The sequence below is a fragment of the Meriones unguiculatus genome, chromosome 12 (assembly GCF_030254825.1).
Source record: "Meriones unguiculatus strain TT.TT164.6M chromosome 12, Bangor_MerUng_6.1, whole genome shotgun sequence".
In the NCBI taxonomy this organism is placed as follows: domain Eukaryota; kingdom Metazoa; phylum Chordata; class Mammalia; order Rodentia; family Muridae; genus Meriones; species Meriones unguiculatus.
The window spans coordinates 85,299,532-85,319,384 of NC_083360.1; the positions used below are offsets into that span (position 1 = coordinate 85,299,532).

The 19,853-nt window shown below is 54.9% G+C and overlaps 1 protein-coding gene across 1 annotated transcript; it reads left to right on the forward strand.

Moving 5' to 3' along the window:
• Window positions 1–1,207: 1,207 nt before the first annotated feature.
• On the forward strand, window positions 1,208–18,714 carry Cdcp2 (CUB domain containing protein 2). Its single transcript, XM_060366078.1, has 6 exons — window positions 1,208–1,636; window positions 7,036–7,383; window positions 10,242–10,577; window positions 11,721–12,074; window positions 13,967–14,145; window positions 17,448–18,714. The coding sequence occupies exons 1-6, from the start codon at window positions 1,558–1,560 to the stop codon at window positions 17,772–17,774; spliced, it is 1,623 nt and encodes a 540-aa protein (XP_060222061.1). The 5' UTR covers window positions 1,208–1,557; the 3' UTR covers window positions 17,775–18,714.
• Window positions 18,715–19,853: the final 1,139 nt, after the last annotated feature.

The window sequence follows — 19,853 nt, forward strand, 5'->3', positions numbered from 1 at the left end:
CAGTCTCTCCGGTCTGACCATTCCAGATGCCCTTTGCTGAACACCTTCCAGGTGGCCTCCTCTGCCGGCAGCCAAGGGCCCCCTGGGGACCGCCCGACAAAAGGATGGGCCAGAGACGACATGCGCCCTGCCAGATGGACAGCTGGGCTCGTCTTGGGGAGATAAAAAGCATACTTATGGTGTAGCGAGCCAGGCTAGTGAGACAGGTCTCGTTTAATCCTGCCGGAGGACAGCAGGCCGCAGCCACCTCTTTCTGAGGAGGAAGCTGGGCCTCCGAGAGAGTGTCTCACTTTCACAGACCCCCTCAGCCGGGCTGTCGGACAGCCAGTACTGACTTCAGTCAGTCTGAAACCAGAGCCCAGACTCTGCCCCTACCGGGAGGGTGGACGTCAGTCCCATCACTTTCCGATACCATGGTCTAGTGCAGGCCCAGCAGGGACGGCAATTAGGAATAGGTGGTGGAGGGACAGAGAGATATGGTAAAGTGATTCACACACACACACACAAGGACCCGAGTCCATTCAATAACACCCATTAAAAACAAACGGACAAAAACCAAGTGCTGTCTCACAGTTGTTATTCTGGCACTGCGGGGGTAGAGGCAGTGGGATCGCAGGGGCCTGGTGGTGGATTCTAGATTCAATAACAGACTGTTTCAAACACCGAGGTGGACGGTTCCTAGGGAGCAGCACTCAAGGTTGATCTCTGGCCCCTCTACACATTGGTCTGTTTGTGTGTGTGTGAGGGGGAAGTTGTGGTGGGGGTTGGGCAAGCATACAAGAAAGAGAAAAACAGACAGGGCGCTTCCACAGCCCCAGCTCAGGGCCTGGACACAGCAATGTGTGGATGTGGCTCGGGGCCGGGGAAGGCACGTTTGCTGTCCTGGCCACACTACAGACAGTGATCCATGTCTGTCACACAAGAGGACTCACAGCAGAAACCCGGAGGGCCGACCCTGCTGACCCTGCTATTCCTGACGCGTTCTCCTCACCCCTCCAAGCTGAGCTTTTACATTGGAGGATGGAGAAAGACAGGAGTGCGCTCTGAGCGCTTCAGCATGTTCTGAGTGCTGACTACATATGTTAGCACATGTGAGCTCATTCCCCCCCCCCCCCGCCTCCTACCCCCACTGAGAGGCACTGAGAGGCTGGGCTCAGTGGCTGTGCTGGTTGGATCAGGCAGGAGCCACAGGAGCGAAATGACCTGTTTAAGGTCACCCAGACAGCTGGAGGCTGTGGGCTAGATCTGGCCCTTGAATTTAGGTATTTTCTCTACTGGCCCCATTTTCTTCCAGGTCCAAACCTGCTCCTCTTCCTGACACAGGGTGGCCATTGCGCTTCTTCTCAGTACGTGTCAACCCAGCGACACCAGATCCGTCACCTCGGTGAGGAGTGAAGGAAGCACCTGGGATCGGCTTACTAATGCAAGGGCCCAATGAATTATTCACAGAGGCATTTACTTGGAGGTCCTTCCAGCCTCGCCTCTCTTTCCCCTCTCAGACCCCTGGCTCCTGACCCCTGAACTCAGCCTCGGTAGGGGGAGCCCCCTGGTGAGGAGATGGTAGCTGAGCTGGGGGCCTGCCTATTGCTGGTGGCGGCGCTGCTGGGCTCAGGTCCTGGGACCCAAGCCATGGAAGGTAGGTGATCCGGCACCTTGCAACCCAGAGGAATGGAGGAGGGGGCAAGAGGTCCAGGTGCTCAGGGAGCCCAAGCCAGAGGGCAGGACCCCTTTTGGGGAGCTGGCTGAGCAGAGGGTGTACTTGCTCCTGGGAAGTGGAGGACAGCACTGAGTGAAGCCCACTGTCTGCTTCATAAATGGAAGAGCACTGAAGTCCCAGCCGAGGGCTGGCCCCCTTCTGCAGATGAAGACGTTCAGGGCTGGAGGGCCTCGGTACAGAGCCACACAGTTGTGGCACAGGAAGGGCCCTGGGCTCTGAGGTGTGGAAGGCTCTCTGGGAAGAGCCCTCTGTTCTGGGGGCCTGCTGCGCTTCCCACGCACCAGCAGCCAGCGGTGCCAGGTTCCTCACTGCGCCGCTCGGTGCCCTGGGGTGCTGGCTCCGATGGATCTGTATCCTCGCTGGGAACCGCAGCTCTTTCTGAGAACGCCTTGCCCCCGCCGTCTCTCTGCCTGGGAGTCTATTAGAAGAACCCTGTTTCTCTTTGAGGTACTTTTTCAGTTGCATGCACCGTGTGTGGAGGGGGTGTGCGCACAGGGGCTGTGTCACTCGTGTGTGGAGGTCAGAGGACAACCATGGGGGTTGGTTCTCTCCGTCCACCGTGTGTGTGCTGGGGATTAAGTTCATGTGCTCAGGCTTGGTGACAGGAGCCTTTGTCCACTGAGCCACCTGGTCAGTCCCCTCTTCTCTTTTTCAAACCTAAGCCATGCTACTTCCTCGATGAAGCTCCCCTGGTTCTCTGTTGGGCTCAGATGCCCCCTCCCCAGGCCCCCAGATCTCCACCACCCCAGGCTGTGATCCTAGGGGCTTCGTGTCACTCTGACCCCACAGATGTTGCCTGTGACGCTTGTGAAAACATTTTGCCATTCTGCAACACGAGAACGAGTGGGGGGGGTCAGCAAGTAGCTCCCTATAACCTACCTCAGGCTCAGCTAGGGGCCGAGAGGGAAGAGGTAGCTTGCCAGTCGCTCTGTTGCTGGCAGATTTGGGTTGAGTGCCTCAGGGCTTCAGCCCACGCCTGGGTAGTGGGAGAAAGCTGGGGTTTGGTCCTAACCTCTAGGGCTCCTCTAGGGTGGTTTTGGCGTGACCCTGAGGGCTAGCATGCCTGGCTGGAGCTTGATGGACAAGATGTCCACTTGTGCTGGTGGCCAGGGCCAACAAGGCCACAGGAGTTCCCCTCTGACCCTCACGTGGTTTTTCCCGTGCTGTGGTTGGCACTGGGGGAAGGGCAAGCGTGGGCACTGGAGAAAGGGTCCCTCTACCTTCTTGCTATTAGGCTACATGAATCATGAATCAGGCACCACTCCTGGCACCAGCCTGACCAGACAGGGAGCAAGTCATATGACCCGGCCCCCACGCACGGCCCTTGCACTGCCTCTGTCTCCCCGGCAGGCACCTGGAGCACTCAGTGAGGACGAGGGTAGCATCCCATTCTCCTGGCTTGCCTGACTCTCCTCAGCCCCACCCCCTCTGTGAGCTGGCCTGGCCTGGAGGCTCCGTCCAAACCCAAATCAGCACAGAGCTGCGGTGTGCTATGTCCTTCTCTCAGGGACTCTACTCAAGTGTGTACCTGAGGACTCCTTTGGCTGCAAGTAACAGGACCCAAGCTGTCTACACGTAGGCAAAATGGCTTCGAGGCTCTGTAACAGGGGTGGAGCTGAGCCTGCAGCCAGCCAGCACCTCTTGACCCAGGGCCATTTTTTTTTTCTTCCCGCATGGCTTTTACCATCTGTGGATATTTTTTCACGGCCCTGAACCTGGACCCCCAATGCTCCCTCCCCCAGCCTAGGGACTAAGAAGGAAGAGACCCTCAGCCAGACATTCTGAGAAGTGCTGCAGCCTGGCCTGGAACACTTTCCCTCTCCACAGGAGCCAAAGCCATGTCTGAAACAGGAGGACCACCGGGGTCTCCCTGAGTTAGGAGAGAGGGTGCTGGGCAATAGATGTCAGCTATGGGTAACTTTCCCGTCTGGGGCTCAGTTTTCTTGTTTGCAAAGGGAAATCAATAACACAAATTAAAGTCCAAAAAAGATCCAAGAGTTGAGTTTGGCTGATCTTTGCTTCAGCTATGTCCCTTGCCATTCCCTGTTGAAGTACTAGGATTGCCTCACTGAAGTTTCTTCCTTCTTGACTTGGTCAAATGGAGCCTCAACGGTGTTAAGAATGTTCCTAAGGGGCTGGAGAGATGGCTCAGTTGTTGTGAGCACTGGCTGCTCTTCCAGAGGACCTGGGTTCGATTCCCAGCACCCACATGGCAGCTCACAACTGTCTGTGACTCCAGTTCCAGGGATCTGACAACCTCACACCAATGTACATAAAACTGAATAAATAATAAAAATTATTATTATTTTCAAAAGAATGTTCCTAAGCCAGGTGCTGGTGGCGCCATTTAATTCCAGCACTAAGGAGGCGGAGACTGGTGGATCTCTATGTGTTCAAGGCCAGCCTTGGGGCTGGAGAGATGGCTCAGTGGTTAAGAGCACTGTCGGTTCTTCCAAAGGACACAGGTTCAACTCCCAGCACCCACATGGCAGCTCACAACTGTCTGTACCTCCTGTTCCAGGTGATCTGACACCCTCACACCAATGCACATAAAATAAAGTTAAATAAATTATATATCAAGGCCAGCCTTGTCTTCAGAGTGAGTGACTTCCAGGACAGCCAAGGCTACACAGAGAGACCCTGTCTCAAAATAAAACAAAACAAACAAGCAGAAAGAAAGAAAGAAAGAAAGAAAGAAAGAAAGAAGAAAGCATGCTCCTGGGGCTGGCAAGAAGGCTCAGCCCTGATGGCACTTCCAGCTGAGCTCAGGTTCTGGTCCCGGTACCCATATCAGCAAGTGCCCCCCAGACCTTGTTACTCTAGTTTTGGGGCATCCATGAGCACCAACACTCACGCATACACTCCCATACAGACACACATGAACACACGTAGCTTAAGACAAAAATAAATCTTGAAGAAGCAGAGCAATGTCGCTTTGTGGGGCCAGTGGAATGGAATGGCTCGGCAAGTAAAAGCATCTGCCAAGAGTTTGGTGACCTGAGTTTGGTCCCTAGAGCCCACATGGCTGTCCTGAACTTCCACATGAATGCTATGGCACTCCCCCCCACCCCGTGATGCACGCACACGTGTGAACAAATAGTAATAAATAACGTTTGTGTTTTAAATACTTATTTTTGTTTTCTGCGTGTGAGCATTTTGCCTGCATGTATGCCTGTGTACCCTTAGCATGCCTGCAACCACGGGAGGCCGGAAGAAGGCGCCGGGTCCCTGGAGCTGGAGCGACAGTTGTGAGCCGCCGTGTGGGTGTGGGGATCAACCCTGGGTCCTCTGCAAGAGTCGCAAATGCCCTTAACCACGGAGCCAGCTCTCCAGCCTCAAAATTAAGTTTTTAAACTCCCCTAAAGACCGTTCCTCTATTAGCTGGGGGCGGGGTGGTGGTAGTGGTGTAGCTCAGTTGGTAAAGTGCTTGCCATCCAAGCAGGAGGACCTGAGTTCGAGATCCAGAAGCCACGGCATATGCCACATGTTTGTAATCCTGGGGCTGGGATGGGGGAAGAGCAGATCCCCGAGGCATGGGCCAGGCAGCCTAGCCTGCTTGGCGAGCTCCAGGCCAATGACAGACCTTGTCTCAAAACACAAGATGGAAAACATCTGGGGGATAACATCTAATGTTAGGTTTTGGCCTCCGCATGCACTCATGTGCAAACACACACACACACACACACACACACACACACACACACACAGGCACACACTCCTTTAGCTGGGTACAGTGGTCCATGCTTGTAATCCTAGCCCTCAGGAGCCAGTGTACGAGGATCCAAGTAATTCTGAGGCCAGGCTGGTCTACATAGTGAGCTCCAGGCCAGCCAGAGCTACGTAGAAAAATGAAAAAAACTCTGGCTCAAAACAAACAAACATGCATGTGTTTGTTTCCTTCTTAATGAAGGGAATAGTGGTACAAGTCTATATGCTAGACACGAGGGAGGCTGAGGCAGAGGGATGACTTGAGTCCAGGAGTTCATACACAAATACACAGACACACACAGACACACAGACACACAGACACACACACACACACACACACACACACACACACCTGTTATCCTAGCATCCAGAAGGCTGAGGCAAGAGGATCTGCAGTTCAAGGCTAGGCTGGACTATCTAGCTAAGACTTTACCTGAAAAAAAAAAAATTACTCTGTAAGTGATGATATACACAGTTCAAATTGTATAGCATTTCACTGTATAAAGTTCCCCCTTGCCTTATTTTTTGTTTATTAAATGTGTTCTTTGGCGTTTTCAAACTCATGCACAACACATCCTGATCACTCCACACTGGCCCTCCTCGTCTCCCTCCTGGCTCTGTCAGCCCTGCTGCTGCTACTGTGGTTGTTGTTGTTTTGAATCATGGTCATTCTATGTAGCTCAGGCTTGCCTGAAATTTACAATCCTAAAGTCCCTGTGCCTCAGCTTCCTGAACACTTTCCTCACAAATGTGTGCCACTGTACCAGACTCGGATCTTTTTGATTATGTTTTTCAAACATTTGAACCGGGTGTCCTGGCACACACCTGTAAGCTCAGCATTTGAGACCCTGGGGCAATAGAATTACAAATTTGAGGCTGGTCTGAGGCTGCCCAGCGACACCCTGTCTTAAAGACCAAAACAAAAGTTACCTGTTTCTCAAAAGCTTACCGCCATTGAGTGAGCTCCACAGAAAACACCTGTGTGGCCGACCACCGAGGTCTTCACTCCAGTTAGCCTTTCCCTTGGCGATAGAACAGACATCACCACGCTGCCTAATCTAGTGTTCCATTAAAGGCTCTCAAATCTGGTTGTCTAACTTCCTTTTACTGTTTCCTCTCAAATTATTTATTATTGGGGCTGGAGAGATGGTTCAGAGGTTAAGAGCACTGGCCGCCCTTCCAAAGGTCCAGAGTTCAATTCCCAGCAACCACATGGTGGCTCACAACCATCTATAGTGAGATCTGGTGCCCTCTACTGGCATGCAAATGCAGGCAAAATTTTTTTGAGACGGAGTTTCTCTCTGTGGCCTTGGCTGGCCTGAAGCTTACTACACAGACCAGGCTCTTCTTGAACTCGCAGAGATCTGCCGGCCCCTGCCTTCCTAAGGCTGGGGTTAAGGGTGTGTGCCACCATGCCTGGTCTCACTTCTCCATTGTTCTCCCCAGAGCTGTTACTCTCCTGTCTGTGTAATTGTCTTCCCGCCTGAGCATTCGTGCTGAGAGCTGTCCCTGCTGTCCTCCCGGTGCTCAGACAATATCTGCTGAGTGACTTGAAAACCCCTTCCCCAGCATCTGAGGCGGCTCTGAGCCATCCCCTTCTCTTGCCTCAGGGGTCAAGTGTGGCGGCGTGCTCTCAGCGCCGTCTGGAAACTTCTCCAGCCCCAACTTCCCGGGCCTGTATCCCTACAACACCGAGTGCAGCTGGCTGATCGTGGTGGCCGAGGGCTCCTCCGTGCTGCTTACCTTCCACGCCTTCGACCTGGAGTACCACGACACCTGCGGCTTTGACTTCCTGGAGATCTACAACGGGGCCTCTGGAGACCAGGGCAATCTGCTGGGCAGGTTCTGTGGCCAGGTGCCGCCACCACCCTTCACCTCCTCCTGGCACGTCATGTCTGTCGTCTTCCACTCAGACAAGCACGTGGCCAGCCGGGGCTTCTCCGCAGGCTACCAGAAAGGTCCGGAAGGTGCCGGCCGAAAGGCTGGCTCAGCTATGGGGGGTGGGGGATATAAGAGGGGGAGAATGGGGGGGGAAGCAGGGCACAGGGGAGGCGAGCAGGCAGCCTCTCCGGGTAGGCTGCTCTGCAGTCAGGGTGACTGCTTTAGCACAGCCTATGGGGACAGAGGTGGCTTCCTTCACACTCAGGACCTCCCTGCTGCCCTCATGACACTTCCCTGCTTCCTCCATGACTGCCAGCTCCCCCGGGCAGGATGCTGTTCCCCGGAAGGAGGCCTGCGGGGCTCTCTGCCTTTGCCCTTCTCCCTCCGTATGGCATCAGGCCACAGGAGCACCCTGGCTGTTCTTGCTGTTGAAATTCTGTGGCTTCTGCCTCCTTCCCCTGCCGGGGTTCAGGGGAATCAGGGGGCAAGAGGAACCTGTGGTTCCTCCTCTTTCAGGGCCGTTCCCTGCACACATCTCTCACCAGTGCCCCTTAATCCCTGACTTCTCTAAGCAGGGCTGTCACCCCACCTCATGAGGGGGAGCCCTGGCCCTGCTCTTCACCTTTCTCCTTGCCTCCTCCATCCTGTCTTTGAGCTCCCGGGCACAGGCTCCAAAGTCCTCCTTTCTCCCCAGGACAAGATCATACGCCTCAGCGTCAGCTCAAGCAGGACAGGCACAAACGGCCCTGTCCACAGACCCGCCCCCGGCAAGCCTAGGACTCAGGAACCAGCAGCCCATGCTGAATTCAGAAGCGCAGGCTGGTGTGGGGAGAGACACAAGAGCAGCAGGCTTATCTGACTAGAGCGGGAGAGCCTTAGGCTGGGGGTCCTAGGACTTGAAGGTATCAAAGTCCTGCCATCACGTGCAATGCTTTCCAGCGTTCTTACACGCTGGAATAGCTGAGAGCAGACAGAGCTGTCTCGTTAGTCTTTGAGGTCTAAAAAGATAAAGGGAGGATTTTAACGATCTGCATTTATTTCACGAGTTCGCATTTGTGTGCACATGCGTGTAAACCAGAAATCAGCCGTAGGTGTTGCTCCCTCAGGAGCCCTCCACCTCTCGGAGACCAGGGGCTCTCCAATTAGCCTAGAGTGGCTGCTGGCCAGTGGGCTCCAGAGATCAACCTGCCTCTGCCTCCCCTGCCCTAAGACTACAAGTCCTAGCCACCATGCCTGACTTTCATGGGCGTGCTGAGAGTGAAATTCGGGTCCTTACACGCCTGCTCAAGACACACTAAACAGCCCGGGCCCAGGCTCACATTTCCAACATCCACCTGTGAAAAGCCAGTCACCAAAAAAACAGTGAATACTGACGGACCCCACTGGGCTAAATTTTTATGTATAGGATGTGTAACTGGGTTCTGTCTTTTTTAAGCTATATATATATATAAAGATAGTTGGGTGATTGCTCTGTGAGTAAGTAGCTATTGGAGCCTCAGCATCCACATGAGATACCAGGAATGGCCAGGCACATCCGGGACCCGGATGGACGCTGCCACGTGCTGGCTTCCTAACCTAGCTGAAAATTAACAAGCTTTGGGTTCAGAGAGAGATACGGTCAGCAAGGGCCAAAGCAGGGGGTGATAGAGCAGGATACTTTATATCCTCTTCCGACTTCCAAACACACATGCACCCACATGGGCGCAGACATCCACACATGTCTGAACACACACACCTTCTCTCTCTGTCTCTCTCATGCACTTGCACACAGACATGCACATCCGGGCACTCAAACGCACGCGCATGCGTGCACATTGGAAATGCAGCGTAGGAATGAAGTGCTAAGCCCCTTTGCTCAGATGGCTGATATTAATTGATGGGCTATCACAGATGATCCCCGACCACCTTCTCACTTCACAGCCGATCTGATGCCCAGAGAGGGAGTGTGATCGCCTGTGACCCCGTGACGGCACGGCTGAGAAGGTGGTCCTGGGACAGAAAGCCGAGTACTCAGCTGCCCGGTGCCACGCTCTGGCCACATGATTGCAGCTCACCTTCTGGGTTCCAGTTCGGTCTGCTAGCTGGGTGACCTGCCCGTGTCTCCTGCTTCTCGCCACTTCCTTGTGGTCCTACCAACCTCCACGCCTCTGTTTGAGGGCTTTGTGGGTGTCTCTTTTCTACTGCTGTGACAGAACACCATGGCTAGACAACTTATAAAGGGAAATGTTTGATTTGGGGCTCACAGTTGCGGAGGGTCAGAGTCGGAGACCCTCATGGTTGGGAGCATGGTGGCAGGCAGGCTGGCACGGAGCTGGAGCAGCAGCTGAGAGCTTACCTCTTGATCTACAAGCTTGAGGCAGAGTTAGCCAACTGGGAATGACATGGGCTTTTGAAACCTCAAAACCTGCCCACAGTGACATACCTCCTCCAACAAAGGCCACACCTCCTCCAACAAGGCCACACCTCCTCCAACAAGGCCACACCTCCTAATCCTTCCCAAACAGTTCCACCAACTTGAGACAAAGCATTCAAATACATGAGACTGTGGGAGCCATTTTTTTTTTTTTCCAAATCACCACATAGCTAGTTTTCTATCTAGCACACCCCTGGGGTGTATGCTTCATTCCAGCCTCAGCATTCCCTAGTGGGGTTCAGCAGCTCCCTTTAGCACACTTCACCATCTCATTACCCCCTTCCTTCTGCCTGGGGACTCTGGACCTCCAAACAAACCCGTTGCACTCTGGTCTTTGCCTCTGGGCCTACCTGGGTGAGCTCAGGCCTAGACAAGTAAGTTCCTTGAGCTCTCACTGTAAAAGGTGGGCGCCACCTGGGTGGGAGTGCGGATCTGTGCCCGCCATGTGTGGGTGTTTGTGGAGCAGCGTCTTGCGCGTCTGGTTCCCCAGGAAGAGGTCAGCTCAAGTGGGTTCCCTTGCAGACGTATGCGGCGGTGTCCTGACGGGCCTGTCAGGGGTCCTCAGCAGCCCCGAGTACCCCAACAACTACCCCAACAATGTGGAGTGCCACTGGCTGATCCGCGCCTCGGGGCCTGCCGCCGTCAAGCTGGAGTTTGTGGACTTCCAGGTGGAGGGCAGCGACGAATGCGCCTATGACTATGTGGCTGTGCTTGGGGCGCCTGGTCCTGCCCACGGGCACCACTACTGTGGGCGAACCCGACCGCCCACCCTTGTGTCCCTGGGCCATGAGCTGCAGGTGGTCTTCAAGTCCGACTTCAACATCGGGGGCCGGGGCTTCAAGGCCCACTACTTCTCAGGTAGGAGGGGCCCAGGCGATGGCCGTCACCCGGGCCTGGTGCCTGCCGACTCCTGCCTGCTGCCTTGTTTGGGGATTCTGTGAACCCTCGCTTGCGTCCTTGGGGCTGGGATTTTCTGCACCGGGTCTAGAATGATCTAGCACACTCTCCTGGGCCGACACCGAGACCTTAACTGGCCAAGTCCTCTGTAAGACCTTCTGCTTTGCTCAGATGTAGGTCAGCCCCTTCTAACGGCCTTAGGGCGATGCTTCTTAACCTGGGGGTCGTGACCCCTGAGTGGAGTTGAGCGGCCCTTCCACGGGGGTTGTACATCGGAGGTCCTGCGCATCAGACATTTACATTACAATTCATAACAGTAGCGAAATCACAGTTCTGAAGTAGCAATGGAATAATTTCATGCTTGGGGGTCACCACAGCATGAGGAACTGGGTTAAGGGGTCGCAGCCTCAGGAAGGGTGAGAGCCACTGCCTTACAGAATTCCCTCACCTTCTCATCTAGCGCCTGCCATTTTTGTTCGTCTCCCTGCCTGATGGTGAGCTAGCTCCCTGTCCCCAGGCCTGGAATGTTCTATGTTCTCATGTAACATAGTACGCTTCAGAGAATCCACCGAGAAAGATGGCAGCACAGGGACGAGCCACTGTGCTAACAGGTGGAATCACAGGGGCCTTCCTGGAGGAGGGGTTGAGCAGAGCCTTGCAGAAGTCAGCCGAGGGGCATGAACAGTATGTGCAGAGGCACCGAAGGCAGAGGGCTGGTGGCTGAGAGCGAGGCCCTCAATAGGCAGAGCGTCAGCTTTCTATACCTGCAATAGACGAGGATGTGTGAGGCACTGAGGAAAGGCTGACCTTGGCTCACAATGTCAGAGGTCCAGGTAGTGTCAGCCTGTGGTCTGCAGGCCTGTGGTGAGGCAGAGCAAAGGGTGGAAGAAAGCTGCACCTTCATGACAGCCAGGAAGCCGAGACAGAAAAGGGAAGGGACCGGGGCTGTGTGCCATTCTGAGGGCATTTCCCCCCACGAGCCAACTTTCTTCTAGTAGGCCCCACCGCCTCCCAGGGAACCCTCAGGCTGGAGAGCCGGATTTTATCAATTTGTCATTTATTTGGTGTGTAACGCTCACTCCCCCCCTCCCGTCTGGCCCCCAGGAGAATGCCAGGAGGTGTTCACAGCTGTGCGCGGAAACTTCTCCAGCCCGCAGTACCCTGGCTCCTACCCCAACAACATCCGCTGCCACTGGACCATCCGCCTGCCCCCCGGCTACCGGGTCAAGGTGTTCGTCCTGGACCTGGGCTTGGAGGAGCCCAACAGCCTGACCAGAACCTGCGACTTTGACCATCTGGCAGCCTTTGATGGGGCCAGCGAGGAGGCCCAGCTGCTGGGGAAATGGTGTGGACATCGCCTGCCACCGCCCGTCACCTCCAGGCACAACCAGCTCCTGCTCCTCCTGCACACGGACCGAAGCACCTCCGGCAGGGGCTTCTCTGTGGCCTACATTGGAGGTCAGCCGGGCTGAGGGCGTGGGTGCTGGGGTGCACTGGGGCCTCCTCCCTGGATTCACTGGGACTCAAACTCTCCCCCACCTCCTCTCTGCTCTATTCAGCCTCCTGCCTGAGGAGCTTTGAGGCCGCTCCCGTGTGGCCCTCAGTTATGTCCGCTGCTGCCGGACCCTCTTCTCATAGCTTCTGAGCCCATGATTCTTAATTCTTCAGTGTGAAGCGATAGGCAGAACGCTGAGATGCCATTCAGAAGTGCTGACTGGACAAAGGAGGCGCGCATGTCCTCACCCAGCTGTGTGCTAGCCAGGCCACCATTGTGGGCCAGGGACTCAGAGTTTCCTAATGATGCCTCTGGGATACTCAGACCTGTGTTTGCAACATGACTACCCCCAAACCCAGGTCTCGTGTCCACGATTCAGGCTGGGCGAGGAGAGGCGGGGTGCCAGCCACAAAAAAATCCCGTTATCTAGAGAGCCAAGGCATTTCCAAAGCGCTCTCAGTGCTTTGCCCTGGGTCACTTTGCTTTCAAGTCAGTCACATGGCCGTGATTCCACTGCAGACGTGGCTGGGGGAGCCGGTGTTGAGGCTTTTCTAACTTTGGTAACATGTTCTCAGTGGTCAACTTTGGTAACACAGTCTCAGTTGTCCAAGACTGGTGAGCCCAGGAGTCAGGTGAAGATGAGGGCTGCAAGGTACATCTGGCCCTAAGGACATCTTTCCCTCACATGCCCAGGCCTGTTCAGCAGTGAAAGGACCCTTTTCCCTCTTACCCTGCCAGCAGAGGAGTTAGGGGACCCTGCCAGTGGGGTAGGAAAGAGCTGCTGCAAGCTGGTGGCCCAGAGAGACCCTCTGGCCCTCTCCCCGTGGGAAGGAAAGCTGTGACTCCTTTGATTCTTCATGGACAAGGACAATGTTGTGAGGCCAGGTGTCATCTGGGTCCTGCCCGCTGACCTGAAGCACCCCTTTTTGATCTCCGGATCCTGGTTTTCCTACCTGGACAGCAGGGACCAAGCTGAAGGGTCCTCAGGGTCCATCGGGCCTGCGAGAGCCTGAGTCTCAGGCCCAGCCCGGGCAGTGCTTAAGGGATCCAGACGGCCTCCTCTCACAGCAGCATCTCTGGAGACGAGGGTGGGGGCGCCTGTCACCCCGGCTCCTGTTCCAGGACCTTCTGTGCCCCCCTCATGGGTCCCCAAGGGAGCACAGGGTCAGACAGGGTACTCGGCACCAGATGGGGCCCTGGCTCAAGGCAGCCTCTCGGCAGGGAGGGCAGCCTCGGCATCAATCAGGGGTGACGCACAGTTCACTGCCACGGAGATCATCTCGGGAGACAGCGGGCCCATAAATCCCCGCCCGCCCAGACACCCGAGGTTGAAATATGTCTGAGACGTTTCCCGGAGATGGCTGAGGGATCCAGGCCTCTGCCTGCCGGGTCTCCTTTTCCCTCCCGGCTAGCTACCAACCCCCACCTGCCTCTGCCTCTCGCACCCCTGCCTTTACCCTTGTTCCTGCAGCCCTAGCCACAGAGAGCCGACTCTGGCATGGCATAGAGCATGCTGGGAGCTGACAGGCTGCCATGAGCAGACTGCTAACTAGCAGATCCTAGCCCCGACCCCACCCAAGTCTGAAATCCCTACCCAGACACAACAAGCAGAGTGGCCTCTCGGAGACTTGTTTTCAAAACTGAAGTGGCTTGCGCTGCGTCCACTATCGAGGGACAGCTCACAGACACAGGGGCCCAGTAGAGCAATGTGCGAACAATATCCCGAGTCCCCTGACGTCAGAAGCCCCTTCCCTGCCCTGGGCTTCTGTTCCATGACCACCGCCCTTCCAGGGGCCTTTGGGGTGATGGGTCTGACTGCAGCCCTGAGGTCTCACGCTCCTCCCTCCTGTTTCAGTGGTGCCCGTGAACGTGAGCTGTTCCCGCACAGACTTCCAGATCCTCATCTCTGCCCAGGCACTGGCCCCACTGGAGCGGACCAAGGTCTACCTGGGCAGCCGGACCTGTGCAGCCCAGGAGGTCGGGAGCAACTTCCGGATCCAGGCCCGCTTTGACACCTGCGGTACGGAGTCTCAGGTAGGGGCAGGGGAGGGGAGGGGAGGTACAAGAGGTGGGCCCTCAGTCTTACTGAAGGGCACCTGCTGTCCTCAGTTTCCCCCCTGGCTCCGGTGGAACACACGGGTTTGGATGCAGGCTTCTGGCACCCTTTCAAAAGACCTTTGTGGCAAGCAGCCCTAAATGTCCCCCTGCCCCTCTTTTTGTCTGAGAATCCCTCAGAGGAATAGAACCCGCCCTCCCCCCATTCCTCTAATACTCACAGCCATCCCCCTGCGCTCTTCTTGCCCACCCTCTCCAACCTGATGACCCCACTATGCTTGTCTGGGCTCCACAAACAAATGAGCCTTCCCTTTAAGGATCCGGATCCCTCCAAAGGCCGAGGAGCTTACAAATGAGATTTCTCCACCATCCTTGGACTCTGGAGGGTGTGGGCCCTGACTGGGAGGTGGTGGGTGGAAGGGGCCTGAGGGAGTCCTAGGTAAGTGCCCCAGCACCCTAAATTGCATCCTTAGGAGGATGTAGGAGAGGGTCTAGGGAGGGAAGGAAAGAGGTGTCCCCCAGTTAGAGTGCCTAGCTCTGAAACCTGGAGGTGTGGGAGGTTTACCCCATGCTCTGCCATTTGCTTCTGACCCCTGCAGTTCTCTCTGCTCTACCTTCCCGGCCTCCGGGCAGCCATTGTCCTTTAAACATGAGGAGGAGGCCAAGGGGTGTTTGACTGCCAAGATAATCTATACTCGCCTTGCTCCGTGCCCTGAGGCCCCTAGGGATTTTCTTGGGATGAAACCACGTTCAAGGTTGAAGGAGACAGAGTTCCAGAGGGTGGGGTAGATGGCTCAGTCCAGGAAGCACTGGCCGTGCAAGTGTGAGGACGTGAGTTCCATCCCCAGACCCATGTTCATCCAGAAAGCAGATTAAAAGGTTAAATATCTGGGTGGGGTACACGTCTTTAATCCCAGTACTTGGGAGACCAAGGGCCAGTGGCTGTCTGTGATTCTGAAGCCAGCCTGGTCTACATAGGGGAGGTAAAGACAGGCTTATTTCTGAAGCTCGCTGGCCAGCCAGTCTAACCTAATCTGAGTCCCAGGTCCCAGGGAGAAACCTTGTCTCAGAAAACAAGGTGGGTGGCTTTTGGGGAGCGTATCTAGGGTTGACCTGTGGCCTCCAAACACACGCATGCATGCATATCCACACATGCACATCCTCACACACATGAACACATGGCCACCCATGTTTCTCACCCACAAAGAGTCCCAGAAATGAAATCATGAGGTGCTAGAGCCAACGAATCATGAATTCTCAGTTCCAGAACCCCACCCTGCCCCAGATCATAGGGCCATGGATCACTCGGAAGGAGCCGCTTGGAAGGATAAAGTCCAGGCACTTTAACGTAGGCAATACCATCCTCAGCCTCGAGGCCCAGCCTCTGAAGGAGCTGCTGTCACCGAGGCGCAAGTGACCAAGAGCAATAGCCACATGGAGGCTGACCTTTCTGCACCTCTCTGGGAACACTGGGCTTGACCTCCTAACTCCCAGCCTTCTGGTCTCATAGGGTTTTTCCTCCTTTCCAAGCCCCCACGCTCCCGCCTCTACCGCACACGTCTTATTCCACTCCTCACTGTGTAAATGGCCATCCTCTCTTTGGTTCCCCTCCAGTCACAGCTCCCGCCTTGCTTTGTCCCCGGTCCCGATTCTGTCCCCAAATCTCTAAAGTGGGGAGCAGGATGAGTGAGGGACAGATGCGGAGGCCTGTTTGGGGATGTGGGATCCGGGGCCTTTCAGAAGCCCCAGCTTGGAGAAGGCCACCTACTCTATGAAACTAACATGACTCTCGCTCAAACCTTTGCTTGGTCTTAACCTGATGGGAGTTCTCAACTACTCGCACACATTTATTTCCTCCAATTTAGGCAGCTTCACATTTTAGACACCCTTCTCAGGAGTGGCAACCCTGGGCGGGGCTGTTTGGGCAGCCTGGGGCCTGCCGTATCTGCTGTGGAGTTGGTATACGTGTGGCAAGTAACCTCAACTCACTTCTCTAAAAAGCCCCACTTCAGATGCTGGCCTACACGCCTCACGCAGGTCAACTTGACCCCTGATTTTCCGGAGGCGAAGAGCCGCAGTGCGCCAGGCCCCTCACACTGTGTTTGTCAGAGGCCCTTCCCGAACCCAGAATGGGCGGGTCATCTCGGGTGGTGGCCTTGGGTGACCAGTGCCTCAACAGTAGGGACCCCTGTTTCATATGTCACCAGGAGAAAGTTGTGCCCCTCCCCCCCACACCCAGGAGGTACACAACAGAAACAAAGCTGACAAACAGAAGCAGGGACTTGTTTCTTGGCCTCGCTCTGGGCAGATGGATTGCCTCTGAGTTTAGCTGTCTCCGGGCAGGAACTGACCCGCTACTCTTTGGTTTGAGTGAGGTGTCATGGCACAGGGAAGAGTTGGGCAGATCAGGGTAAGAATATAACCTCTGCTGCTGGTGTGCTGTGTGACCTCAGACGGCACCAAGAGAGCTATTGTGAGAATTAAGTGAATTGATACATTCATTCATTAAATGGCCTTAGATAGTAGATCGTTTTTGTTTGCTTCTGAGATGTGGTCTCAGGTAGTCTGGGCTGACCCCAGATTTACCATGTAATTAAAAATGACCTTGTTCTTCCTCCTTCAACCGCCGGCATTATAGGCATAGACCACCACACGTGGCTTAAGTATTGCCAGTGCCATCTCAATTCCATGCTTGCTAGGTTTTTTGTTTGTTTTTGTTTTGTCTTTTGCTGTTACTGGGGATTGAACCTGGGGCCTCACACATGCCAGTCAAGTGCTCTGCCCCTAAGCCACAGCTCCCACCCCAAGTGTTTTCACTGTTTCTACCTTTCATTCATCCCAGCCCCTTGAGGCCAGAGCAAACATTGGACCATTAAGTCTGATGCCCTCGAGGGGATCGAGGGGACAGTGCCCCTTTTATAATTAGTTTAAATTACGTGTGTGTGTGTGTGTGTGTGTGTGTGTGTGTGAGAGAGAGAGAGAGAGAGAGAGAGAGAGAGAGACTGTATGTATGTGTGTGTCTTGATCCGCGGACAATGTGTGGGAGTTAGTTTTTTTCCTTCCACTGTCTGGGTTTCAGTGACCAAATTCAGGTTGTCAGGTTTGGTGGCTGGTGCCTTTACCCACGGAGACAACTTGCTGCCCCTTTGATAGAGAAGCACTCTGCCTCAGAGTGTCAAGAAACGCTTGGCTATGCTACGGAACCAGGCCTACGTTCCTACTCGGAGGAACGGGAGCGCCTGAGCCTCCTGGGGACTGAGCGGGTGTCTGTGACCCCACAGAGAAGAAACAACACCTCTGTGATCGTCAGCGTGCTGTACATCGACTTCTCTGCTGCCGGGCACGAGGACATCCATGAGTACGAGGTGCGCTGTGAGCCAAGGCGCAAGGAGGCGTCTGCCCACCTGCTGTCAGGCTCCGAGTGGCTTGGGCCCTACGCTGCCACTGCTGAGCATCTTCAGGAGGCGCCACCAGGAGATGAGGCAGAGGTCCTGGAGGGTTCAGGGACCGTGGTGGCCCAGGACACCAGTGACATCGTCTTCCTGGGCCTCTGCATCCTGGCTGGAGTCCTTATGGTCATCGCCATTGTGGTCCTGATGCTACTGTGAGTAGGTAGAGAGCATCCGGGGGACCCGAGGCAGAGCAGGGTGGAGCTTGTCGACTTGTTGGTGACCGTGGGCACATCACGTTCCTCTCTGAGCCCCTGTTTGCCAGAGATCACTGCTCCGCCCTGCTCCTCACAAGGCTCCAAGCAAAATGTGCGAGGTTAAAGGCTCCGGAGACAGTAGTGATCTGTTACGCTAATTTTAAGGCTATCCTGCCACAGGAAAGCAGGCTCCTACCTGTGTTTCCCGTGAGCTTGGATGGCTGGGGGGTCACCAGTTTTGGGGTGAACACAACAGACTCATTCTGCTCTTCACCAACTTGGGGTACAAAGAAGGGCGGCTCTTAGTTTCTCGGACGCTCATTACTAGGAAGTCTAGTGTCTGTGCAGGGCCTCCTCTCTCCCAAATTGACCCAGGCAAGACCCTCTCTGAACAACTCCGGCTCCGCCTCCAGGAACTGGGTAAGAGCCGAAGCTTCAGCTAGCGAGGTTATTTCAGCCCCTGTCACATCGTGGAAGACTGGTCTCCTGCACCCTAGCGGATGCCTGCCCACAGAGGTGGCAATGGCTGCCGAGTCCGGTTCCCGTAGATGCCACAGGTAGGCTGAGCAGAGTGCTCAGAGTAAGGCTGGAGCTGAGGAGGCAGGTGTTTTACGTTGGGACTTTTGCTTGAATGCCTTATGATCTTTGGACAAAACAATGACTCAAGCCCATGTGCCTCCATCCTTGTCACCAGCTCTTCCTTACTCAGGAGATGAGTTCTCTTTGGCTCCCTCTGTACCTTTTTCTAGTCCAGCCCCTCAGAGCTGCTCTGGTCCACCCACATGCTATTTCTATGCCCTTCCCTGTGAGGATCTCTAGAATTATTATGCAAATTAACACAGCCTTCTCCGGAGCTCTACTTGATGGCAAGAAGTGGAACAGTCTTGTTAATGAAAAATAAACAAACGGTACATTTATAATCCGCTACTTGTCCCTGTTCACCTTTATAGCGCAATGCTCACTCAAGTTGCCCTTCAACAATAACTGGGATCTCCAAACTCACCTTGTTGACCGCTGGGATCAGGTTAGAAGGATGGAGGCCCCATTACAGCACAGTCCATTCAGCAACCTATGGAGCATGCACCAGGTCCTAGATTCTGCTGTCTGTGTGAGGCGGCCCACAGAGGCCCATAGGCAGATGGGGTTCCTGCCTTTGAGATGTGTCTAGGGTGGCCGAGCAGAGCTGGGGAGGAAGGGACAGACCGGCTGGGACCTTGAAGAAAAGCCAGCAAGTAAAGGCTCTTTGGTGGAAGAATTAAGCAGAGAACTAGTAGCCTAGACACTGAGAGGCAAACCCGTTTCAAGTTCAAGGTCTTCATCATGTCAGCTGTGAAAGTCTGGGCCAAGTGCTCTGTGGTTCTCGCCCTGTGGAACTGTGGGGATATGATGTGTCAGGGGAGCCAGCTGGGATAGGTCTTCCCGCAGGGGAGTCCTCAAATGGACGTGGGGTGTCTGAACCCAGCCTTTCTCTCCCCAGACCTCACTCTCAGCCTCTGAGTTGAATTAGCTTTGTCCTGGTGTGTTGTAATGGACCCTATCTCCGTTTCTGCCCTACTTTGTTTTCTATTGCTGAGATAAAACGCCATGACCAAAAGCAACTCAGGGAGGAAAGGGTTTGTTTCAGCTTATAGTTGATAGTCTACCACGAAGGGAAGTCTGGACAGGAACCTGGAGGCAGGAACCGAAGCAGGGGCGGTGGAGGAGCTCTGCTTACTGGCCTACTCTCTCGCTCTCTTATGCAACCTAGCATCACCTGCCCAGCATTGGTGCTGCCCACAGTGGCCCCCACACATCAACTATTAACCAAGAAAATGTCTCACGGGCCAGTCTATTGAAGGCGCTTCCTCAGCTGAGGTTCTCTCTTTCCCAAAGACCCTAGTGTGTGTCAAGCTGACTAAACAACACTGAAAACAACCAACAGTTTCCTGGCCCAGGAGGGCTGGCCACACCCTGGATTCTTTCCCAGGGAGCCCTGGGGTGCTGCCCTCTGTGACGGTGGGCTCTGTGCCTCTTGCTGAGGCAGTGAAGGGGGAAAAATGCT

Bases quoted from the DNA above. Each gene is read 5' to 3' on its own strand.
- Cdcp2 (XM_060366078.1), top strand. From the start codon at position 1,558: ATGGTAGCTGAGCTGGGGGCCTGCCTATTGCTGGTGGCGGCGCTGCTG. The intron at 10,578-11,720 runs GTAGGAGGGGCC...TCTGGCCCCCAG, and splicing joins CAAGGCCCACTACTTCTCAG to GAGAATGCCAGGAGGTGTTC. The intron at 12,075-13,966 runs GTCAGCCGGGCT...CTCCTGTTTCAG, and splicing joins CTCTGTGGCCTACATTGGAG to TGGTGCCCGTGAACGTGAGC.